The sequence below is a fragment of the Staurois parvus genome, unplaced genomic scaffold (genome assembly GCF_062004578.1).
Source record: "Staurois parvus isolate SC_StPar_1 unplaced genomic scaffold, SC_StPar_1.0 ptg000350l, whole genome shotgun sequence".
In the NCBI taxonomy this organism is placed as follows: Eukaryota; Metazoa; Chordata; class Amphibia; order Anura; family Ranidae; genus Staurois; species Staurois parvus.
In genome coordinates this window covers 2,200,001-2,226,620 of record NW_028318146.1, presented here as the reverse complement: position 1 = coordinate 2,226,620, position 26,620 = coordinate 2,200,001, and the positions used below count along the sequence as shown (strand labels likewise).

At 43.0% G+C, this 26,620-nt stretch overlaps 1 protein-coding gene across 2 annotated transcripts in view; it reads left to right on the top strand.

Moving 5' to 3' along the window:
• Positions 1-15,318: 15,318 nt before the first annotated feature.
• LTO1 (LTO1 maturation factor of ABCE1) overlaps positions 15,319-26,620 on the top strand; it is a 34,108-nt gene continuing 22,806 nt past the window's right edge. The window contains exons 1-2 of one of the 2 annotated variants that reach the window (XM_089684574.1): positions 15,319-15,442; positions 15,522-15,625. In XM_089684574.1, the coding sequence (XP_089540700.1) occupies positions 15,576-15,625 (50 nt within the window). In that variant the 5' untranslated portion in view covers positions 15,319-15,442; positions 15,522-15,575. The remainder of the gene's footprint in view (positions 15,443-15,521; positions 15,626-26,620) is intronic. The other variant, XM_089684575.1, reaches the window with a different exon arrangement.

Here is a 26,620-nt window from a genome sequence, read left to right as displayed (position 1 = left end):
TGTCCTCAGTAGTCAGGACCTGGTCCTAGGGTACTCCAAGTCCATCCCCACCATCAGGGGCCCTGGTGAACAAGTACCCTGGGGCTTAGACTCCGTGCGCTGGGAACATCCGACCAGTGGAGTGCTAGTGGTACCGCCGGGCGGTCCCTTACAGAACCTCTCCAAAACCGAGTTTCTTGTCTTCCCCCCAGCCCGGACACCACCATCAAACCCGCCCCGCAGGCCAGAGTACTTGGTGTCATTCTGGACTCCAACCTATCCTTCCAACCCCAAGTCCAATCTTTAACAAACTCGTGCAGACTCCACCTCCGCAACATCGCCAAAATCCTCACGTTCCTAACTCCAGAAACCACTAAACAGCTCATCCACTCCCTCATCATATCACGACTCGACTACTGCAACTCCCTCCTCACTGGCCTGCCTCGCCGCTGGCTATCCCCGCTTCAGTCCATCCTGAATACGGCTGCCAGACTCATTCACCTTTCCAACCGCTCCATTTCCACCACCCCCCTCTGCCAATCCCTCCACTGGCTTCCAATTGCGCAACGTATCAAATTCAGAATCCTAACACTGACGTACAAAGCTGTCCACCATACTGCCCCAAACTACATCACTGACCTAATATCCAAGTACCGCCCAGCATGCACACTCCGCTCCTCACAAGACCTCCTTCTCTCTAGTTCCCTGGTCTCCTCCTCCCATGCCCACCTCCAGGACTTCTCCAGGGTGTCTCCCATCCTCTGGAACTCCCTGCCCCAACCCATCAGATTATCACCTACTTTCCTCTCCTTTAGGTGCACCCTGAAAACCCATCTCTTCAGGGAAGCCTACCCCACCCCCTGCTAACTTGCCGACCTACTACTCCACTCTTCCTACCACTCCATCCCCCACAGCTATCTCCTCCTGTGTCACCATCCCCTCCCTCCTAGATTGTAAGCTCGAAAGAGCAGGGCCGTCAATCCCCTCATGTTTTGCATTGTATTGGTATTGTTCTGTCACATGTTCTGTCCCCCTTTGTAATGTACAGCAATGAGAGAACTATTGGCGCTTTATAAATACTGTATAATAATAGAATAATAATAATAATATTCTTTCTGTGTAGTTTTCACTATTAGAGATGCTCATACTTTCATTAGGACACTAGGTTACTTAGCGTAGAATATGCTGATATATAACGTGTATTGTTCTGCTTAGACTTTCTGAAAGTACACAGTTACGTAGTTAGTCTGGCTGAAAAAAGACAAAAGTCCATCCAGTTCAACCATAAAAAAAAAAGTTATAATCCTACACCCACAATTGATCCAGAGGAAGGCAAAAAAACCAGCAAAGCATGATCCAATTTGCTCCTGTAGGGGAAAAAATTCCTTCCTGATCCCCCGAGCGGCATTTGGATATTCCCTGGATCAACTTTACCTATAAATGTTAGTATCCAGTTATATTCTGTGTATCTAGGAAAGAATCCAGGCCTTTTTTTTAAAGCAATCCACTGAGCTGGCCAGAATAGGGAGTCTATTCCACATTTTCACAGCACTTAATGTGAAGAAACCTTTCCGTATTTGGAGATTAAATTTATTTTCCTCCAGACGTTAAGAGTGCCCCCTTGTCCTCTGTGATGACCTCAGGGTGAATAACTCTACACCAAGCTCACTATATGAAACACTGATGTATTTATACATGGATTTCATATCCCCCTTATGTATTATACATGGAGATCATATCCCCCCTTAATCTCTTCTTCTCAAGAGAGAATAAATTCAGTTCCTCTAATCTTTCCTCATAGCTGAGCTCCTCCATGCCTCTTATCAGTTTGGTTGCCCTTCTCTGTACTTTCTACAGTTCCCCAATGTTATTTTTGTGAATTGGTGCCCAAAACTGAACTGCATATTCCAAATGAGGTCTTACTAATGATTTGTACCGGGGTAATATGATATCTCTCTCTCTGGAGTCTATACCTCTTTTAATACAATAGAGGATTATGCTCGCTTTAGAAACCGCAGTTTGGCATTGCCATTATTAAGCTTGTGATCTACCAGAACCCCCAGATCCTTCTCCACCATTGATTCCCCCAGTTGTACCCCCGCTAGTATGTATGATGCATGCATATTCTTATCCCCCAAGTGCAGAACCTTACATTTATCAACATCAAACTTCATTTTCCACATAGTTGCCCAATTAAACAGTGTATTGAGGTCGGCTTGTAAGTTGGAGACATCCCATAAGGATGTTATTCCACTGCACAGCTTGGTGTCATAAGCAAAGACTGAAATGGTATTTATAATCCCAGACCCTATATTGTTTATAAATATATTAAAAAGTAATTTTCCACTCTTGTTTTTACATTTTTTAATCAATTTCTGTCAAGCCAAGTGGTGCCAACAGGGCCACCCACAGCGCAAATTTTGACAGATTTCTCCTGCATTCAAGCTATGTATAGCCTGTACTATTTGATATACATATAACCATTAGCTAGGGAATCTACAGATCTATTTCTAAACCACAATCACTAAAATATGAAACAGCATGCATGCAAATGTTTGGAATTCACAACTAAGTATATTTTAGGGAAATGTTTCAACAATTCTAGGTTTGTACTCACTAAAACACTAAAGCTGATTCCGATAAGAGTTATTTGGTTTGTGCAGATTACAATTCATTCAGGGTAGAAAGCCAAAATTATCTTTATATTAGATTTTGGAAGTGGGGAAGGGTTAAATGGGGAAGGGTTAGAAACTCTATTAGGTTTTTATTAATGCCCATATCCCTGAAGAGAAGATTTCCTTTGACTTCTAGCCCCAGTGATAGAACAGGAAGGGAAAGACATTGCCCCAAATGCACTGTGCCGCAGCATCTTCCTGCATGATTTGGATGTGATGATTGTGCTCCCATAGAGAACCGAGCTTTCCTTGGGATCTCACCAGCAGAATGGTGACATCACTCCAAGTGGCACAGAGGACAGGCAAAAAGTAAGTATATTAAAGTGTATGTAAACCCTCACCTTGTAAAACAACACATACAGTTTAAAACAGAAATTAAAGGTTGAACATTTGTGTATGGATATAAAAAAACATTATAAATACATTCCCTCCCCTCTTTTTTTATAACTGATCACATTCCCTTTGTTCTCAGCTGGGAGGAGAGACAGCAGTACACTGAACTTCCCAGTGAATGACTGTGCGGGGGCAGGCACATCAGTCTGATCATTAAAGCATAGCTAGTGAACTGACCACGCTTTGCTCTCATGCTTAGTGTAGTCAGTTTTTGATAGGAAAGTAGGGGTACTGGCAAAAACACTAGGGATTTCACAGAAAGGAAGCAACTCAAAGAGAACAGGATACTTTTTCATACAAGTACATGGTACAGCAGGAACACATCGGGAATATGAAATGTTCGGTTTACATATTCTTTAACATAACCAAATCAAGATAAACGTAAAAAAAACTCAATAATATAGAGCCAAAAAGTTTAGCTGAACTTTCATATTAGGAAGTTAAACAAAATGGTCACAGAGAAGCTTGTTTCTTGCCTATCGACTTCACACTAAATTTGACGTTATGGGGGAGATTTACTAAAACTGGAACACATAGAAACTGATGCAGCAGTGCATGGTAGCTAATCAACTTCTAACTTTATCTTGTTCAGTTAAGCTTTGACAATAAAACCTGGAAGCTGATTGGTTTCTATGCAAAGCTGCACCAATTTTGCACAATTTATAAAGCAGTGAATGTGACAGTAATTAAACATGCAGGTGAATCTTCCTGGTCAATGTATTTTAGGACTGAAAAACATCTTTGCATTGCACATTAATGCATACTATGTGTGAGCATATGCGGTGCCATTCATTTTGAAAGCCATCCCAATGCACTAAGGCAATGCAGCTCCAACATGCTTGTGTTGCAGTGCAACACAATGCACAGTAGCACTACCATCTGTTGTGATGCACTTGGGAAAAATGCTGCCTGCCTGTTCTTTGGTCTGTTCCTGTATGTGGAATAGGTTGCCTTAATATGAGCAGCACAGTGGTTAGCACTTCTGCCTAGCAGTACTAGGGTCATTGGTTCAAATCCCAACAATGGCACCACCTGCCTGGAGTTTGCATGTTCTCCCCATGCCTGCATGGGTTTCCTCCAGGAACTCCAGTTTCCTCCAACACTCCAAAGACATGCTGGTCGGTTAATTGGATCCTGTCTAAATTGGCCCTAGTATGTGTATGTATGAATGTAAATTAGGGTTCATAGATTATATGCCCCTTGAGGGTTAGGGACTGATGTGACTGTACAATATATATGTAAAGCACTGTGTAAAGTGACAATGCTATATAAGTACCTGTAATAAATAAATTTACAAAACTTGCATGTAATAACACAATGTACAGAAACAGTGAAGTGTGAATGAGCCCAGAATATATATAGGATGATTCACTGCCAGTGAATGTTTGAGGAATGTCTCATTCTCTGCTTTAGAAATATGCACCCATAAGTCAAATACAACAAGCACAAAACTGTTAGTGTGCAAGCATACAGGCATGGAGCTTCATCAAAATTTACAGAAAAAAAAATAAAACTAAGCCAATTTGTTATCAAACTAGTTACCTTTTATAAACAACTACCTAAATTACTTATATCACTGTTTACTTCAAAGCAGAAACATCTCGTAACTTTCACAAGATGGTACTGAGCAGAGATCAAAGACAGGATAATGATGATTGTGTTGCTTTCTGCATTACCTCTAATCATGTGCAATTGATTACAAAGCAATCTGTACTGGCTGCCTCTTAAGACTTTGACCCCTGTACATTGGTTTGACTCCATCACTACCTGATCCATCAAATATCTGCTTTACTAGTAAAAAAAAATGGTACAAAATTAGTGCTGCAAGATTTACAAAATAATTTGGACAAACTCCAACATTTAAAGCAAAGCGAGCGTTTCTTTAGCATTTAAATTATCATTTTTCCTAATTGAAAAATTGTTCATGTAATGTTTGATTTAATAGTAATTTATAATAGCAACATTTTAAAATAGTTATCATAGCATTACATCCTCCCTTCCAAGTTCATTCTGATTGGGATGCAGTTTGCCCATTCCCATCCTATTGGCCAACAAAGCAACCCATTGATAAGACACTAGGAATGTGAGGGCTGGGAGCAAGCGCTCAGGATTTGGGCAGCACCTCTAGGTACTTGTGCTTTATACCTTTCAAGTGCCTTTTTTTTTTTTTTAAAGAGTCTCTGTTCTGGCAAGTACTATGTTATACTGGGCCTAACCTATGAGGTGGCTTTCTGTGGAGCTTTGGGTATTTTTATTTGTTCTACCAACCAAACAGTACCTCACTTTCCAATTATGGGTCAGAACTTGCAAATAGGATTCAGACTGGTCGCTTGTTGGGAAATAAACTGTATCTTATTCAGACACTTCATCCATAACATCTGATGCTTGGAAATCCACATTTTCATCACAACCTATTCAGGTGTTGCTGATACTGAATATATACTGTATATATGTTTTTATTTTTCACATTACCTGTAGTTAACATTTTCCCATAGCTGACTGATTCTTGTCATGGCCCTCTAAAAAGTAAACAATGGGGTTGATTTACTAAAGGCAATTAGACTGTGCACTTTGCAAGTGCAGTTGCTCCAGAGCTTAGTAAATGAGCAGAAGCTCTGCACATTTCCATCATCCAATCATGTGCAAGCAAATATGCTGTTTTTTAATTTTCCTTGCATGTGATTGGGTATTCTTGGCAAAGGGAAGCTTTACCTCATTTACTAAGTTCTGGAGCAACTGCACTTGCAGATTGCAATTGCACTTTGCAAAGTGCACAGTCTATTTGCCTATAGTTAATCAACTCCTATGAGTTCGACTGTACAATGTGTTATATATATATATATATATATATACACATATACACTATATGTTGTCATTTTTACCTACCAGTCACTACAAAGCAATGTTTATCATTGGTGATTTACAAGGGTCAACTTAAGACAGGTGGGAAAAAAGGTACAAATTCAGGTAATTGTACGTTGCCAGAAATGGACTTCAAAAACTAATCCTAAACTAGCACCCTCTAGTAAAGCCTTCACTCTTCAAAGCCTTAACGTTAGATGTCACTTCTGGCTATGTAATCTTTAAGAAGTTATCCAGGTGATTTCACAAATACCTGCTGTTAATGCCATTGTCAGCCACCTTTCAGCCTGACAATGTACTGCATAGTTACTTCAGATTAAGGAAGCAGCTGAGCATTTCAGACCTCCATCCGCAAAACGTTTAGCTCTGCACTGAAGTCGGCACTAGATGAAACGCAGGGATATATGATCCTGAAATCTGAGGAAACCAACGTGGGAACTAGACCTCACATCTTCCTAAGAGTCACCACAACATGTAGCAGCTTTTCATTACCATAGATTTGGGATTTCAATAGTGCAGTTGAAAAACCAGCATTCCAAACTTGTGTTCTAAATTCAACGTCATTTTGATGGTTTACTGAAACCTATTCAAAAGTTAATCTACACTGGTAACTATTTGGATTCCATAATTATTATGTAAAGTATATTGCCCCTTGTTTAAAAAATACAGCTGGATTTTCAATTAAATGGCTCTTTTCTACACAAAATTTATAAATGTTTGCACATCATTTCATTTGTGTCTGGAAAGTTAAATGGTAGCATTGCATATTATGGCACAGAAGGGCAACCATGGGAAAATGAAAATACATAAACCATTGTTTGGATAATTATTATAAAAAATATATTTTTATTTATCTATATTTACTTATATATAAAAGAAATGCAAGTTAGACCCCAACTGTCAAACATCACATAGCAAGCATAGAAGAATAACCCATCACAGCTTGTAAGCAGGTTTCGAATGGAATTAGAGTGAGAGCTTAATGTCTGCTAAAAGAGCATTCATGTGTTTCACTGTTTCATAACTGTCTAAAAGGGGATATTCCTCACATTGGAAAGATATCCTCTCACTTCCAGTAGAGTCTTTACCGGGGCGGACTGACCATTTGGAAACTCGGGTACTGCCCGAGGGCCCGGGGTCAGTAGGGGGCCCCATGAGATGCCCCTGGTACCTTTTTCATAGGCTTTTTTGAGTTTGGGCAAGGACACAGGGGCCCCATGATCCCCTATTGCCCGGGGACCCCATGAGTTGTCAATCCGCGCCTGGTCTTTACTTTACTGGAGCTTGCTGTGTTAATACCCAACATCTCTCCCTCTGAAGTCCGCATAGTGTAGAAGGTGCTGCAAGAGTGCCCTTAATACTACATGACCCAGAAAATCTTCACAGCCCTCTATCCTTTTAACACTAGAATCTCCTTTCACAAAGACAGGGGGATATTTATTAGGCAAATTAGTACACAGTTAATTGCAAATCAGGTTGCATCTTCTTTAGCAAAGTCTCTGCCATAGGTTTACATACTTATGTGTTTGTGTTCCTGGGCAGTCAAGTGCAACAGTTTACAAAGTTAAAAGACGCACATAATTAAGAAGTGGTCAGGGTCAAGTTCTATGCAGTTGCAAGTATGAATTTCGAGTAGCCATGGAGAAATTGGTTTCACCATGCATATCACTGCTCCTGTTTAGCATTGTTTTGCCTTGACAGGATTGATAAATGTCCCTTATAGTGCACTATATATCCTGCACAGAAAGGCAGTGACAGGGTGGAAGAGAATTCTCCAACAGGCATCCTACCCTACACTGCAACTCCACTCTTGAGTTTCACCATATACAGTTCAGGCTCCAGGTCACAATTACACTGTATATGGAGTGATGGCGGAATAGTCTGCTGTACTCTGCCACCATTGCCACAGAAGCTTTCAACTGTACACACTGTACCACACTAAACACTTATGGCTCTTAACTGCTATAGGGCAGCACAAGACCCGCTATGCATTCAGCTCTTGCCCAGAAGGTGAGACTAAGGGCCGTGCTGGCTGTTCCTCTCACTTCCTGGGTTTTATATTAAGTATAGGAACATCTAGAGAACATAATGTGTAAATGTAAGCTAATAACGATTCCTTTTTTCCTGAAATGATAGATTTCATAACCATTTGAGCAAATAGTCTGTAACATTTGTAAACATTTGAGTCTGCCATATTTATATTTTATAGGTTCAATCCATCATAAAATAATACATATATAGATTTAGGGGTCCTTAAAGAAAATACCTGTTGATCTTGCCAGAAATGCAGTATCCTTGTAACTTCCTGTGATCTCTTTCAGATCGGTAGTGGGGAGGGGGTAAAAATGGGTGGCTGAGCTGTGGTTTTACACCCCCCTTCCTGACCACCCACTGGAACTGTACAATAACAGCTGGATGGGGATTTGTTTTAACTTTGGGAGTTTGACAAGTGGCACCACCTGTCAAACTTGGCTACTGAGTTCAGTGGAGATGCACTACACCCTTGTGTAATGCACAAGATTGTGGAGCGGTAGCGTGGCATTATAGGGTTAAATCAATCAATAAAGGGGGCATGGTCTGGCCATGCGAGCATGAGGACGCGTGGCTCGTGAGCTCCTGTCCACCCGGGGCTGTTAACCACTCTACAGAGAGCGGGGATTGACCTATAGACCAGCTACAATGCCAGAGAAACAGCGGGCATCTGCAACATCTGCCCGGACCCCACACACCCGTTCTAGAGCCCTATATTCCTACTTCACCGGGGCCCTGGGACCGCGACACAAGGAATCCAAGATACCGTTGAGTGTCCCTGGCCTCCTCACCAGCCACTGCCTCTGACCAAGGGGAAGGTGCCAGCTCTGCCCAGGTATGCTGTACAAGTCCCACTCCTTCACAGACCTCTACACAACACTCAGTGGCAGGCTCTGTGATAGATGATTTTGCAGGGGACTGGGACATTAGAGAACACATCAGAACACTTCCCACTAAAGCCGATATGGCACAACTAATTGCCACTGTGGAATCTTCATTCAAAGAGACTTTAAGCAAAGTGCGGGCTAAAAATACAGCTATAGGACACCAGGTGGACACTTTAGAAACTGCTCATGAGGACCTGGTTCACACGGTGGCCAAACTAGGGGACGTTTTGCGTACACAAGATGTGATGATTGAATCCCTTTTGCTACAATTGGATGACTATGAAAACCGTAAACGACGGCAGAATATACAGATCAGGGGCCAAACTGAAGCCACCCAGACACAAGATCTGGTCCCCACTTTACAGGGGATATTTGATCTCATCTTGGGTGAATCCCCATCAGCTCCAGTGGAAATAGACCGTGCACACAGGGCCCTATTGCTATCTCCCCAGGATGTCAACAAACCTCAGGATGTTATCTGTATAATACATAAGTATGTGGTTAAAGAAGCTATTATGTCTGCCATGTGTAGGAAGCAACATTTGGAATTCGACGGGCCATGCCTCCTACTTTTTCCCGATCTCTCCAGGCACACTCTCATGATGAGAAGAGCCTTAGGCCCTGTGTTGGAGGTCCTCCGCAGGGAGGGGGCGACTTACTGATGGGGATTCCCCTTCTGCTTCACCGCAAGACAAAATGGGCGATCGGCAAATCTCTGTAACAAAGATGATCTGCCTACATTCTTGTAAATGCTGGAACTTCCTCATGTGGACTTCCAGGATTGGCACTATACAGGGGACACAGCCATAACACAATGCCCTGAACGCTGGCAACCGGCTCCTCAGTGATCTCATCGATGTCAATGCCAACGAAGGAGCGCATCCTCGACCTATTATCCACAGAACCCCTGACAGCCTCCTAGTGCAGCCTATCTGATACTTTCACCTGCTAACGTGCTCTCTTGGTTAGATTACTTTGTGTCTGCTAAGAGCTTTGACGTTGCAAATTACCTTTTGGGAGCTTTTGCTGGTGAACTTAATGTGTCTACTCTTTCTCAGTAGTGTCTACATGTGTTATCTGGAGAAAATGTGGATAATTTTGATGTTCCACCCAGATGTCCTTTGCACTGGAGACGAATGTGGCCCCTGTTTTCTGAAATCGAGAACTGGAGAACACTGGGGAACTCCCACTTCAACACCACTGTTGTTGCTTGTTTGCTCCCATTAGAGATAGTCTCCCCACTCCTGCTTTGTTATGAATTTTAGCCCCGGGTAGGGCTGCTACCTTCTATCCATGGCTAGCTACCTCCCCCAAATAGGTTTATCTCCATTAGACTGAGATTTTACTGTAGTTTACAGTCTATGGAGGGGCCCGGCTGTGCAGCTCTTGAGGTGCGCATTCAGTCCCTCAACTTCTGCTGGTCACCGCTGGCAATTTCTTGCACTGGTTTACTGTTCTCTCTCTCTTTGTTTAGAACTTATTTTGTTTGTTTACTGTTGTCTCTGCTAGTTCACGAGTACAGGTGGAGGTCTGTTACATTACATGTGATTTGTGTCATTTACCATAGGTGCGGTGCTCCTCGTGCTGGGTTTCCTGGGGTACAAATTTTAGCCTCCCTTCTTATTTGGCATTATGGCATCCAAATTGTCAGTGATTTCCTATAATGTTCATGGCATATGTTCACCTCCTAAACTTGGAAGATTGTGGCAAGAACTCCGTCGCCTGAATCCAACTGTTCTACTCCTCTAGGAGACCCACTTCACATTGAATTCCACACCTAACTTCCAACAGTGCATTTAATCAATTATTCTTGTGTCCATCTCCCAATTCTAAAGTGAGGGCATGACGATAGCCATCCACAACTCGTGCCCTTTTGTCGGCTTACCCATGTTGCCGACCAAGAGGACAGATATCGATTTCTCAAGGGCACTATTAATAATGAGACATATACTATAGCCAACATTTACATGCCTAATACTCGCACGATTGATTTCCTCTCCACGGTAATGAAAAGACCTCTTGACTTTAAGAAAGGCCTCCTCTTGCTTGGGGGAGACTTTAACCTCCCTCCTGACCCTCAATTGAACACCTCGACAGGGAAGTAGTTATTATTATTTCCTATTTGCAGATTTATCGTCTCTATATAGACCAATATTACCTCCGCAGGCTTAGCAGCAGGGACATTGGACCAATAACTATAACTAACGCCTTGGTCTCTTTAACTTTGACTCTATACGCTACACATAGACCTGCTTGGACCTGACGCTTGAACAAATCCCTATTAGATGATGATGGCATTGAATCCTCCGTCGACATATATTTTCAATTAAATTCCACTTATGAGGTGTCTACGTGAGCACTATAGGAGGGACAAAAAGCGGTGATAGGGGGAGTCTTGATTGCCCTTGGTTCTAGACACATAAAAGTAGCTTACAACCATCTGACTTGACGCAGTTGACAGAATTGCTGCTCAAGTTATCTGACTGCCTTGAAAGGAAGGCTCAGATAAAACTATGCTACTATGCTCATAGATTTTATGAATATGGGAATAAATGTGGCCGCCTTCTTGCCCGCTTCCTCCATACAAAGCAGGCACTCTCCCATGTACATAAACTGACTGTTCAGGACAAACAGGTGGTAGACTTAGATCGCATTGCTGCAGCTTTCCATTCTTATTATAGCTCACTTTACATACTTAAATCCCAACCTGACCTGTCCCGAGCAGAGAACCATGATAAGACAATACTTGCAAGAAGAGGAGTTTCCTGATCTTCCTAAAGAGATAGCGGGCACCTTTGAACACCCTTTTACACCTCTAGAGCTGACTTCAATCATACCAGAGTTCCCCAAGGGGAAAAGCCCGGGCCCAGATGGCTTTTCTAACGCTTATTATTATTATAAGAGAATGGTTCATATTCTAGCTGGACCCATGTGCAATTACTTTAATGCTACTACTTCCTCTAACCCTTTAGCCAAGGAAGTTCTACTTGTCCATATCATTGTCACAGCAAAACCTGGAAAGGACCCCACGTATTGCAAGAACTATCGCCCTATCTCTCATCAAAATTCTGTCCAAAATTATAGCCACCAGACTACAGATCTCCTTCCTACGATCGCCCTCCCTGATCAAAGGGGTTTTAGAGTCGGTAGGGAGGCTAGGGATAATACAATTCGGGAGCTTAATATTCTCCATTGGACCCTACACGGCCCACAATTCCCCTTCCTTATCTTGTCAACCAATGCCAGAAAGGCTGGAAAATGATGGAGTGGATCCCGGCCCTTTATAGCAACCCAGAATCTAGAGTGAAAGTGAATGGTACTTTCTCCGACCCATTAGACATCCACAATGGTACCAGACAGGGATGCTCCCTATCCTCATTTCTCTTTGCCTTGGTGTTAAAACCGCTCCTACAGAAAATCAGGGAAAATTATGATATTACTGTAAAGGGGTATTTATTGGGTCTAGAGTTCATAAATTGTCTGCCTGCGCTGATGACATTCTATTCTATGTATCCCAGCCATTTACCACCCTTTCGATTCTGATGTCAGAATTACACAGATATGGCCACCTCTCTAACATTAGTATTAATTATGGAAAACCTGAGATCCTCCCCGTCATGATTTCACTGGACCTTATATACCAACTTAAGACTAATTACTAGTTTACCTGGAGGTCACATACACTGCTTTATATAGGTACTCATATTTCCCCGGACCCCAAATTATTGTACTCTGCGACAGGGGAGGACTGACCATTCAGGCATTCGGGCATTCCCTGAGGGCCCTGGGTCAGTAGGGGGCCCAGTGAGAGGCTCACTAGGCACAATTCACTAAGTGCTATCTTACCGCATCCGAATATGTGGTAGGATACCGCATAGCATTAAAAAGAAAAACGTATGAGTTCACCAAAAAAAGCTACTAAAATACTGCATGCGTTATTTTATCAAGTCATGTGGTATTTTAGTAGTGAAAACCATGCATTAATGTTTCAGCTGTCAGCAGGGTTCCCCACTGGAAAAGAAAGAAAGAATTGCCGACAATAAAAAAAATTATTAAAAAAATGATTTAAAAAATTATTAAAAAAACATTGTGGGGTCCCCCCTCCATCCATACTAAGTCCTTTGGGTCTGGTATGGATTTTGACAGGAATCCCCACGCCAAAATAAAAAAAAAATGGCATGAGAGTCCCCCCCAAAATCCATACCAGACCCTTATCCGAGCATGCAGTCCATCAGGTCAGGAAAGGGGGAGGACGAGCGATTGCCCCCCCCCTCCTAAACCATACCAGGCCGCAAGCACTCAACATGGGGGGGTGCTTTGGGGCGGGGGGCTCCCCCCTAAAGCACCTTGTCCCCATGTTGATGGGAAAAGGGCCTCTTCCCCACAACCCCGGAACCCCCCCCCCAAATTGAGGGCATGTGGTCTGGTATGGTTCCTGACCTGCCAGGCTGTATGCTTGGATAAAGGTCTGGTATGGATCTTGGGGGGGACCCACATTCCATTTTTGTTTAAATTTTGGCATGGGGGGTTTCCCTCAAAACCCATACCAGACCTGAAGGGCTTGGTATGAATGAAGGGGGAACCCCACTATGTTGGATGCTTTATTTTTTTTAACACAAGGGGCCCCATTATCTCTTATTGCCCGGGGGCCCCATGAGCTGTCAGTCCACCCCTGCTCTGCGAACTATGGAACACAGAAAGGGATCTACGAGCATGGCAAAACACTGCCCTCATACGGATGGGATACATCAGTACAATTAAAATGTCGATCCTGCCTAAAATGTTGTATTTGTTATCTACGGTCCCCCTACGCTTACCGCCTGTATTCTTTTGTCGCTTACGCCAGTTGTTTACTATATTTATATGGCGGGGAAAGCAGCCTAGATTAGCATACTTGGTCCTTTGTAGACGCAAAGAAGATGGAGGTTTGAATTTTTTGTTGCTATTCTGTCTCTCAGTGTTACAATACACCTACCAATCGATTTTTAGACTGATCCTTTCTTTGTGAGTTGGCAAACATTCAAAACCAGCAGGGGATCAAATACTTATTTCATTCACTGTATAGCACATTATGGGCCCTAGATAGAGCTGACAATATAAGAATTAATCTATTAGAAAAATATGGTGACATTTCATCCAGCTTACACGCATGCCTCTGACATTTGACAGATATCCACTTGTTGAGGGTGTGAGAATCACATCTGTTCATTCATTCTGAATGGCACCCCCATATATATCAGCCCACAGCGCGTTTGCAGATGCTGGAATCGCAGGTAAATCACATGGTCAAAAAGACCATGTGATTTCCCTGTGGCCACGTTTTTAAAAAGTTGCATGCACCTTTTTTTCTGTGGAAAATGCAGTAACAATAGCCCATTCAAACAAGTGTGAACCAGGGCTGAAGGAATTATGGAAGGGGTAGGCAGCTGATCTGAGTCTGAAGAGGGGCTGATCTGCGGTCTAAAGGGGAGTTTAAGGAGGGACTAAGGCTTGCTTCACACCTATGCTTTTTGCTTTTGATCCATTTTATAATGCTTTTTGCATTGTGCTTTGATTTTCTTCCATGTGTGTTTTTGCTGCGTTTTTACGTTTTGTGTTTTTTTTTTTTAACTTTTTTTGTTAAAGTGGAATTTTTTTTGTTACTGGTCAGAAAAAAAACAAAACACAGAAAAAATGCACTACATGCATTTCAGCAGCTTCTCCATTGAGGTGTATCGTAGCAAAAACGCTGCTTTTTGCGTTTAAAGTGATACTAAAGGTTATTTTTTTTTTGTAAAGTAACAAACATGTTATACTTACCTGCTCTGTGCAGTGGTTTTGCACACAGCAGCCTGGATCCCCCCCTCTTCTCCCCCGCAGCCTCTCCTGGCTTCTACTTTCTGTCAGGTGCCCCCATAGCAAGCAGCTACTGAGGATACGTGGGCACTAATAACAGCATGTTCTGTAGATGGATGGTCTCCTACATTTGCTGTGTGCTAGCTGCCAGTCAGAGGAGATTGGCAACACTGTACCCTGATGTGTCAGTTAGATCTATATGACACCTGAGTGCTGTAGACCTGTTTGTAATAAATGTTGTCAGTTATAAACATACCAAAGGAAGTAAGTGTTTACCATCACTTTACACAACCAAAACCCAGAGGATAGTAATTTCATCACTGGCTGGGAGCTCAGAGTGAGGCTTGGGTAAGGAAGAGTCCAGCAGAGTTGCTCAGACTGAGGCTTAGATAAGGAGGAGCCCAGCAGTGGAGCTCAGACTGAGGCTTGGCTAAGGAAGATCCCAGCTGTGGAGCTCAGAGTGAGGCTTGGGTAAGGAAGAGTCCAGCAGAGTAGCTCAGACTGAGGCTTAGATAAGGAGGAGTCCAGCAGAGTAGCTCAGACTGAGGCTTAGATAAGGAGGAGCCCAGCAGTGGAGCTCAGACTGAGGCTTGGCTAAGGAAGAGCCCAGCTGTGGAGCTCAGAGTGAGGCTTGGCTAAGGAAGAGCCCAGCTGTGGAGCTCAGAGTGAGGCTTGGTTTCCGGAAACAGACACACACAGGGGATCGGTGCCACGGCGGACACACGGCACGTTGTCTTGTTTACATTTGGAAATAGTCGGTGCCCGTAGGAACCTGCAGAAGTGTGAGAATTGTCCTGCTGTCGGTGGTACATTGTTGTTTGTTTTCTTGGTACAATAATGTGCTTTTGTGTTCTCACAGGGAAGGGAAGCTTGCTAAAACGTCTCTGCTGTTGTCTCCGAGTTCACCAACACAATGGAATCTGCAGAGGATCTGTTTGAAGACATCGTCATGTGTGAGGAAAGGTGAGTGATATGGAGAGGATTGTTGATTCATATCTGTTCTGCCTGTGTAGGAATTGCTGGTCAGATTCACACTCCTGCAGTGTCAGCACATGTACCTTATGTTAAAGTGTTTGTAAAGGTAACTTTTAAAAAACAAGCATGTTATCTGTACCTGTTCTGTGCAGTTTTTGCACAAAGCAGCACCAAACCTTCTCTTCTGGGGTCCCCAAACGGCACCCTCAGTTCCTCTTCTAGGTGCGCCGTCATAGGAAACTTCTTGCTATGGTGGCACACCTGTGAGTTCAATTCCAAACCAGGCTGTGTGCATCTGTTGACACACACAGCATGGCTGAGCCCCACCCCCTTCTCACAGAATTTGATCGATAGTAGCGGGAGCCAATGACTCCCATGGCTGCCTCTGGGAGCAGAGCGGTGCCGGATCGAGATAGGATTCCGGTAAATATAAAGAGGAATGAGGGGGCAATACAAACACTGGGTCATTTTTTACCTTAACAACTTGCCCTCCAGAGGATCCACCCCCCCCCCTTCCTGACCAGGCCATTTTTTGCATTATGACGCTGCATTACTTTAACTGACAATTGCGCGGTCATGCAACACTGCACCCAAATGAAATTTACGTCCTTTTTCCCCTACAAATAGAGCTTTCTTTTGGTGGTATTTGATTGCCTGTGCGCTTTTATTTTTTGTGCTTTAACCACTTCCTGCCCAGCCTATAGTAAAATGATGGCCAGACGGGACTTTCATCGATCCGCAAGGGCGTCATATGGCGTCCTTCCTGGATCGCATCTTGCGTGTGCCCGCAGGGCTGCACTGTGGCCAGATCTGTGTACTGGCCCCATTGCAAGTACCATGTGACCTGCTGTGATCAATCACAGCAGGTCACATGACAGTTATAAACAATGGATGGCTTCCTTTCATGCCATACAAGTGTGTCTAGCTGTGAATGGTCACAGTGATCATTTGCACAGGCTGGGCCAATCACAACCCATCTGTGTCATGTGATTAGCCGTGGCCAATCATAGCTAATCACAACAAAAAAACCTGAATGAATCGATTGTATTCAGTTAAATGCTTGCTTATAGCAATGCTTTACTGCATATACAGACTGATTGTACTGTTGTGGGTTTATTAACACTTTTAAAGTGATTATAAAGGCAGATTTTTTTTGTTATGCCATATTTACCTGCTCTGTGAAATGGTTTTGCACAGAGCAGCCCCGATCCTCCTCTTCTCAGGTCCCCCACCGGCGCTCCTCGCCCCTCCCTCTTGCCAAGTGTCCCCACAGCAAGCAGCTTGCTATGGGGGCTCCCAAACCGCTGCTTTGTGTTTCCATTCTCACACAGATGTGGCTTGGACCCACCCATGATCTCTCATCATTGGCTTACTGGCTGTGATTAACAGTAGCGGGAGCCAATGGCTGTCTCAGCCAATGAGGGGGGAGGGTCCCGGGAGAGACGTTGCTTTTGTGCACATTGCTGGATCGGGATGGGACTCAGGTAAGTATTTAGGGGTCTGCTGCACACAGAATTTTTTTTTTTACCATCATGCACAGAATGCATGAAGGTAAAAAACCTTAAGTCTTTACAACAATTTTAATGCAGGGAAAGTTCACCTTTTTGGACAAAAATAATAAGTGCACATTTTTTTGCAGGTAAAAAAAATTTATTATTTTGTCCAAAGGAGTCTGGAAAGCATTGCACCAGAGACCACCAACGGAAGTCCGTGAATGAACGACGCGGCCGTGTGGGGCGAAGCTTCTCCCCGTATTATCTGTCGGGGGTTGGGGGGGTGGCGGGCGCTGCTGCAGCTATGGGAACATGTTACATGTTCCACCCTAAAAATGGGTGGAACATGTAACATGTTTCCAAATGTGACCTTCTCTTTTAAGGCAAAAAGAAGTCCAGGCTTTAGAACCCCTTTAAGGAAGCTCATTCCTTTGAATTGATTGCCTAGCACACCAAAATGCACAAAAAAAGTGCATATAGCATTTTTGACAACAGAGTACAACAGTTCAAGCCTTTTTTTTTTTCATACTCCAATTAGTTGTGGGCTGGGTCATTCCCAACACACAGTACACAGGGTTGCAGGGCAAAAATGACACATCTTGTAGCTGTTTGGAGTAAAAAAAACGCCAGCCCGAAAGAAGGCATTAAGGTGGTGAGACTGTAACCTGATAACTCATATTTTTGTAGCAACAAAACCGACAATTGTGAAAGTATGGCAGTCCCTGGCTCTCAGCTTTGTCAAAGTGAAAAGTCGGGTGGATGGCACATTGGTAAATGAGAAACTTATATTGATATTGACCAAAATGAACAACAGATTTTTGCGCATTTGGCAGCCTTGGTTGGAGCAGTTTCCATTTACGCAACCATCTACACATTGTAGGTGCATTCCCACTCTGAGAAACAGAATTTAAAAAAAATTCAGGAAATCACATTGTATGATTTTTAAAGAATTTATTTGTCTTGCACTGCTGAACATTAGTATTTGAACACCTAAGAAACAGCAAAAATTCTGGCTCTCAAAGACCTGTTACTGTGTTTTTAAAAAGTCCACCTCTACTCCACTCATTAATCTAACTTAGTAGCACCTGTCTGAGCTCTTTAAAGACACCTGTCCACCCCACAGTCAGTCAGATGCCAACTACTACAATGGGCAAGACCAAAGAGCTGTCAAAAGACACCAGAGACAAAAGTGTGGACCTCCACAAGGCTGGAAAGGGCTACGGGGCAATTGCCAAGCAGATTGGTGAAAATAGATCAACTGTTGGAGCAATTGTTAGAAAATGGAAGAGGCTAAAGACGACTGTCAGTCTCCCTCGAACTGGGGCTCCATGCAAGATCTCACCTCGTGGGGTATCACTGATGATAAGAAAGGTGAGGAATCAGCCCAGAACTACAAGGGAGGAGCTGGTCAATGATATAAAGAGAGCTGGGACCACAGTTTCAAAGGTCACTGTTGGTAGAACACTACGCCGTCATGGTTTCAAATGATGCATTGCACGGAAGGTTCCCCTGCTCAAGTCATCACATGTCCAGGCCCGGCTGAAGTATGCCAATGACCATCTGGATTATCCAGAGGAGGTATGGGGAGAAAGTCATGTTGTCAGATGAGACCAAAGTAGAACTTTTTGGTCTAAACTTCACTTGTCATGTTTGGAGGAAAAAGGATGAGTTGCATCCCAAGAACACCATCCCTACTGTGAAGCATGGGGGTTGTAACATCATGCTTTGGGGGTGCTTTTCTGCGAAGGGGACATGAGGACTGCACTGTATTAAGGAGAGGATGAATGGGGCCATTTATTTTGATTTTGAGTAACAACCTCCTTCTCTCAGTCAGAGCATTGAAGATGGGTCGTGGCTGGGTCTTCCAACATGACAACGACCGGAAACACACAGCCAGGATAACCAAGGAGTGGCTCCGTAAGAAGCATATCAAGGTTCTGGAGTGGCCTAGCCAGTCTCCAGACCTAAATCCAATAGAACATCTTTGGAGGGAGCTGAAACTCCGTGTTGCTCAGCGACAGCCCCGAAACCTGACAGATCTAGAGGAGATCTGTGTGGAGGAGTGGGCCAAAATCCCTGTTGCAGTGCAAACCTGGTCAAGAACTACAGGAAACGTTTGACCTCTGTAATTGCAAACAAAGGCTTCTGTACCAAATATTAACACTGATTTTCTCAGGTGTTCAAATACTTATGTTCTGCAGTGCAAGACAAATTCTTTGAAAATCATACAATGTGATTTCCTGAATTTTGTTTTTTAAATTCTGTCTCTCAGAGTGGGAATGCACCTACAATGTGAATTTCAGACCCCTCCATGCTTGCTAAGTGGGAGAACTTGCAAAATCGCAGGGTGTTCAAATACTTCTGTTCCTCACTGTAGCTTTATTCATATAGTTAGTGGTATTACACCCCGGTCACATCAGGTGCGACTTGGCCTGCGATTTGCATGCCATGCCACTTGCAAATTATATGCCAAGTTGCATCCTATTGTCCAATATTAGAGCGGTTCTATCGGTGCGGTTCTGACTTGGACGGAGCCGCAACGATTTCTAAAGTAGTGCATGCACTACTTTTGTTGCGATTTGTATAGACATCTGTGTCAGATGTCTTGCAAATCGCAACTGAAATTGGCAGGTCACCCAATATTGGTATAGTGAGACTTCACTGTAAGTCTCATGATTTCAAAATCGGCTTTGATGTGACCGGGGGCATAAACCCAAAAACAAAGAGAATATACTGCAGTTTGCCAATCTGTAAGTGTGGTTGCTACATTAGTTTTCTTTTTTAAAGTGGTTCTGAAAATTGAAGGTTGTCACAGCCAGCATGGAGGGAGTGGGGGCAAGGCTGAGTGCCTTGCTATGGGGGAGCCAGGAGCGCTAGCAGAGGGGGGTCAAGAAGAGGGGTCGGGGCTGCTCTGTGTAAAACCATCACACAGAGCATGTAAGTATAATGTTTGTTATTTAAAAAAAAATATGGGGTTAGTTTTTTTTTTATATTTTATTATTATTTAGTCTATTGCCAACTGGTGATCTTGCCAGTAACACATCTCCTTCCCATGACTCAGTGACATTTGTCACCAAATCATGTGAATATTTTCGTTCTATTTCGATGACGTCTAACATTCTGGATTTCCAATCATTTTCTTTCTCTATGATATTGGTCACCGGATAGAGAAGGTGAATCTTCTTAGCAGGGGCACAGCAATACAAACTAAAAAGACTATTTGTTAAAAACTGGAGGCAAGAAAATAAGAGATCCATAATCTTCCTCTGCATGGCCTGGTGTAGAATGGAATAGAATGGTGTTTGATGGCAGGATAAGTGTTTACTTTACACTACACATGGAGATCTATTATTCTCTATTTTTGTTTAATGAGTACATATGAATGAGTAGTCTCCAAATTTAGTTGTAGGTCACAGCTCCAGTTTCTGTAAGTCAGTCCCGCATGACACCTCACTACCATGGACAGACATATTACCTGACCACAGAGTGAAAGCAGAGAGTGTGTGCAGACCAGCACAGTGCTGTCTGTTATGTTAATGGCTTGATTGTGAATTTCCCAAATACACAGAACATGGAGACTGTAATGCTGACTATACACATGACAGCTTTCCAGCTATTTCAGCAGCTTTTGACTGCAAATACAATTGAACAGATCAAAGCAACTTACTATTACTATTTTTACAATTAAAAGCTGTTTGCAGTGCTTGAATATTGTCATGTGATATTCAGAATTAGAAGAGGACTACTGTAGATAGTTCAGACATTAACCTTCCATACCGGGCACTTTTACCCCCTTCCTGCCCAGGCCATTTTTCAGGTTTCAGCACTCTCATACTTTGAATGACAATTGCGCGGTCATACAAACCTGTGACCAAACTAAAATTTTATAATTTTCTTCACACAACTAGAGCTTTCTTTTGGTGGTATTTAATCAACACTGAGGTTTTTATTTTTTGCTAAATTAACAAAAAAGATTAACATTTTGAAAAAAAAACACGTTTTTCTTTGTTTCTGTTATAAAAGTTTGCAAATAATTGTTCTTCATAAATTTAGGCCAAGATGTATTCTACTACATTTCTTTGGTGAAAATAACCCAAATTAGGATGTATTATTTAGTTTGTAGGAAAGTTATAGAGTTCACAAACTATGGTATATACCTGAATATTGATCAATCCTGAAGTACTGACGGCCAATCTAATTTCTTGAGGTTCAAGAATGTCAGAACAGTACAGATATCCCCCAAATGACCACTTTTTGCAAAGTAGACAGTCCGACGTATTTCATAAGAGGCATGGCGAGTTTTTTGAAGTTGCATTTTTTTTCCATAATTTTTCGGAAAATGAGAAGTTTTTTTTTTACATACTGTCACCAGTGCAGTACAGAGTCATCATATAACTGGCATCGCGGTGATCAGTACAAAAAAAATTGATAATTTTTTTTACTTTTTTTATTAGTTTTAATTTATTACATTTTTTCTTTTTCTTTTTTTTTTTTCATATTTCACTATGACCAAAGTATTATAATGTTACCATAGTAACATTGTACTACTTTGGGGAAGTGATCAATATATATATTTTTTTTTTTTACACAGTTTGCTTATAGCAAAGAATTACTTTGCTATTAGCAAGCATTTACCTGAATGACATTGATTCATTCAGGATTTTTGTTTTGTGTTTAGCTGTGATTTGGCCACGGCTAATCACATGACACAGATGGGTTGTGTTTGGCCCAGCTTGTGCATGTGATCGCTGTGACCATTCACAGCTAGACACACTTGTATACAATGGATGGCATGAAAGGAAGCCATCCATTGTATACAACTGTCATGTGACCTGCTGTGATTGGTCACAGCAGGTCACATGGTACTGGCAACGGGGGCCGGTACACAGATCTGTCATCGGCCGTGTCCGAGGTACACGGCCGGTGACAGATCGTGCCGCAGAGCGGCCCTGTGGGAAAGTGCACTGCGCATACCTGAAAGGACGCCATATGGCGTCCACCCGGAGGGACGAGCTGTTTGCCCGGCCGCCATCTGGCTATAGACTTGGCAGCAACTGGTTAAGGCCTTGTTCACATCATATGTACAGAAAAAATTATGTAAACTGATTTACAGATTTAACTTGCAGAGACATCAGTTTACATCTGTTTTCATGCGCACTTCAATGAGTTATTAACATGTTGCAGATTCCTGCACAGAAAAAATCTGCACATGATACCGGTGTTGTGGTGTGAACAGGGTACATAGAGAACAATTGATTTAATTGTGCCATTTCAGAACGTGAAAACCTGATGTCTCTGCCCTTTTGATGCGAACAAGGGAACCTGTCACGAATACTTGCTGCCGCAACCACCCACACAAAAATGCGGGACCCCCAGGTGGATGCCAATAATCCTGATGGCATTGCACATACACTGGAAATCGCAACCGTACTAGGAACCTCAAATCCCGTGTGGGCTGCGATTTCAAAAATAGTGCAGGGACTTCTTTTCTGCGTGTCCTGGGGCACAACAGCCCATTTAAATGAATGGGCTATCATGCTCATGCAAATCGTGGGCCACACAGTTGTGGCCCCAGCCTAACTATCCTGACCACCAGGATCAACAGAAATGAAAGTGAGGGTAAATCCAAAGTGTTGATTTGCCACGAGGACAGGAATAGAGGGGAAAACTTCCATTGGGGACACTTGTTTCCATGACATTATCCTATCCCTAAGGCCTCATGCACACACGACGTTAAAAAAAGTCATAGAAACTGTCCTCCTGGAAGAAGGATCCAAATAACAGAGCTAAGTCCTACCCTCATGCCCTAATCTAGACCTTCCCTGAACTCGATATCCAATGAGAAGTGCCTCTTCCCATAATGACACTTCCTGGCATTGATCTGCATGGGCTGGATGCAGAGGAGGCATCATAAGGCAGCTAAATTTCAAGTGGTGTTCCAAATGGTCGGAATACTTTTTCCAATGTGATATATCAGTTTTTCCTTTTTCATACATCTGCAGATATTTAAAAAAATTCTGTTTTCGCTTTGTCATTATGGGGTACTGATTGTAGATTAACCACTTCCCGACCGCCATATAGCAGAATTAATGCTACAGGGCGGCAGGGCTGTGCAAAATCAGGGCGCGCTTCCTACCCTTGCTGCCATTGGCAGCTTCAGCTGTCGATCACCGGGTCTTGGCCGGAGATTCCCCGCCGGCACCCGGCAATTGCCGAGGAACAGTGACAGAGGAGAGGTCTGTATGTAAACAATACGGATCTCTTCCGTGTCAGCTCCAGCATGCTGCTTTGTATTGCTCTGCATAGCAGAGCAATACAAAGCAACATGCTTACACAGTAAAACACACACAGTTAACCCTTTGATCGCCCCCAGATGTTAACCCCTTCCTGCCCAGTGCCATTAGTACAGTGTCAGTGCTTTTTAGTAGCACTGATCACTATTGGTGTCACTGGGGATGTCAGTGACAGTCAGTTCCCCCCCAGTATCAGAATGTCCGCCGCAGTCCCACTATAAGTCACTGATTGCCGCCATTGCAGAATACATTTTGGCCTAAATTTATGAGAAAATTGGATTTATTAAATTTGTTTTACTGGATTTGATTTATAGCAAAAAGTCACAAATACTGTTTATTTTTAAAATTGGCAGATCAAATACCACCAAAAGAAAGCTCTATTTGTTGGGGAAAAAGGACATAAATTTCATTTGGGTGCAGCATTGCATGACCGTGCAATTGTCAGTTTAAATAACGCAGCGCCGTATCGCAAAAAATGGCCTGGTCAGGAAGGGGGGGAAATCCTCTGGAGGGCAAGTGGTTAATGAGAAAAAAATGAATTTAAGCAACTGTAGTATCAGGCTGCAACATAACATAAATGAAAAAAATGAAGGGGGTCTGAATACTTTATGAATGCACTGTATTTTCCTGCCTGGTTGCAGGATTCCCCATCCCCATGTATATGCTGACATTACTCTAAGTGGCATCTGTGCCTAATATAAATGAGCTTTGACACCCTTGTTCTAGTGACAGTAGAACTATTGCCCCTGTAGCTGACTGAGTTGGTGAGTTTGCAATATCATCATGAGAGCAGTGACAAGGGTGGGCAGCTGTGAAAGTGTGTGGAGTTAATGAGAAACCAGATAATCCTTCCAGCTTTATATTCACTCACTATCTGTTTACTTCATCAATATGCATGTCATGCTCATGTGCAGAATTTAGGTATAGTAACATCCTGTGTGAAAGCGTGACTGCACTCATGTACTGCTGTCCATACATATGACTACAAATCAGTTATAAATAGATGGTGTTCCGGTCTTTTGCCATAAATTCCTTAAGCATTATAACATTTAGTGTTACTAGTACTATTAGAAATTTCTGTGACTCTTAACATCGATGTGATCATCATGACACAGCCAGGTTAGCTCTTCTCTATAATAGGGTAAAAAGTCTATTCAACCAATAGAAAAAAAAAAAGACTAAATAAACAGTAAACCCACAGTTGATTCAGAAGAATGCAAAGGAACACTTACAAAGCATACACCAGGGGTCTCCAAACTTTCTAAACAAAGGGACTGTTTATTGTCCTTCAATTTTTAGGGGGGCTGGACTGCGGAAGTGGAAATTTTCCTGGCATCAGTGGGAGTAAACATTGCCACATTTGGTATTAGGGGGAAGAACAGTGCCCTATCGTTGTGTGGAATAGTGCCCCATAATTGGTATCAGTGGGAGAAATGGTGCCCCATTATTGGTGACAGTGGGAGAAATGGTGCCCCATTATTGGTGTCAGTGGGAGAAATGGTGCCCCATTATTGGTGACAGTGGGAGAAATGGTGCCCCATTATTGGTGTCAGTGGGAGAAATGGTGCTCCATTATTGGTGTCAGTGGGAGAAATGGTGCTCCATTATTGGTGTCAGTGGGAGAAATGGTGCCCCATTATTGATGTCAGTGGGAGAAATGGTGCCCCATTATTGGTGTCAGTGGGAGAAATGGTGCCAAAGTAGCCCACACACCAACTTTAGAAATGCACTGCAACCAGATCGCATGGTTGTTTTGTGCCATGTGATCCAATTCAGGAAAACACTGCGTTTGAGGTGTCGTTAACATTGAACTGGGACCTGCTGCAGATTGCAAGGGCAGTGCGGATTGACTGCGGTGCGGGAAACCCACATGGATAGCGTGTTTCCCGCACCACATTCTAAAGTAAACTATACCCATAACAGCTTGATATAAAATAATGTTCTTTGGCCAGGAACATTCATTCCACAGTATTAATTAAGCTACCAAAATTAGTGTGTGCTGTCAATTGCCTCCAGCATTGTTCCTGCTACTTACCAGAAGTTGCCATTTTTCTGAAGCCCAGTGCCCCCTGAGCAGCAGTAAATCTTTACACTGTCAGCAGATCAGCCTCTATGTTTTGGCACAGTGCTGGAAAAAAAAAAAAGCAACTGAGCATGTGCAGAGCAGGGTGAGCGTGTATTACTGGATTTTATACAGTATAGGCATTTATTTTTAACATTTTACATAGTTCTACCTTCAAAAGTGATCTAGCAGGACTTAATTTTCTGACTAAAGTTCCACTTTATAGAGTTAGTTCGTTGACCTTTACCAAAATACTGCCTATGCAGTCAAGGGGAGTCTATAGATAAAAACAAACCGTGAAAGCTCTGACTAAAGCTGAATAATGCCCTTCTTATAGGTGTAGGCCATTGATGTACCTCATGAAGCCTGACTGGAATACTCCCAGGACGTTGCTAAGTGAGGCCTACATGTTACTGCTGACCTCCTCCATCACAGAAGTGAGCTTGTGCTCTGATTCATACTCCCTCACATCCTCTTTCTGTCCCCTGATGCAGTAGCTCTGAGCTCCCTCCTGTGATGGAGGAGGTGAGAAGTAACGAAGTGCTATAAACGTTGCTTAGCAACGTCCTGGGAGTATTCCAGTCAGGCTTCATGAAGTAGGTAAATGGCCTACACCTATAGCAAGGGCGTTATCCAACATTCGTCAGAGCTGCACAGTTTATCATCCACTGGCACCCCTTACCTGCATAGGCAGTTTTTTTTAGTAAAGGTGAACTAACCCTTTAACTGCTTCAGCTCCTCCCCATAGCAGAAATACTGCTACAGGGCGGCAGCTGTGTGCAAAATCGCGTATATATACGTGACTTTTGCATTTCCGGGTAGGGGGCTCACGTCAATCACCGGGTCCCGACCAGTGATTTCTCGCCGGCGCCTGGTGATTGTCAAAGATCTCCAAGGGAGGGGAGAACTGTTAGTAAACAAAACAGTTCTCCTACCTGTCGGCGCCTGCACACTACTTTGCATGGCTGTGCACAGCCATACAAAGCAGTGTGCTTACAGTGAAGTAAAAACACAGCACACCTTGTAAAACGGCACACATGTTAACCCTTTGAACGCCCACATGTTAACCACTTCATATCCAGTGCCATTAGTACAGTGTCAGTGCTTTTTATTAGTATTTTATTGTATTGGTGTC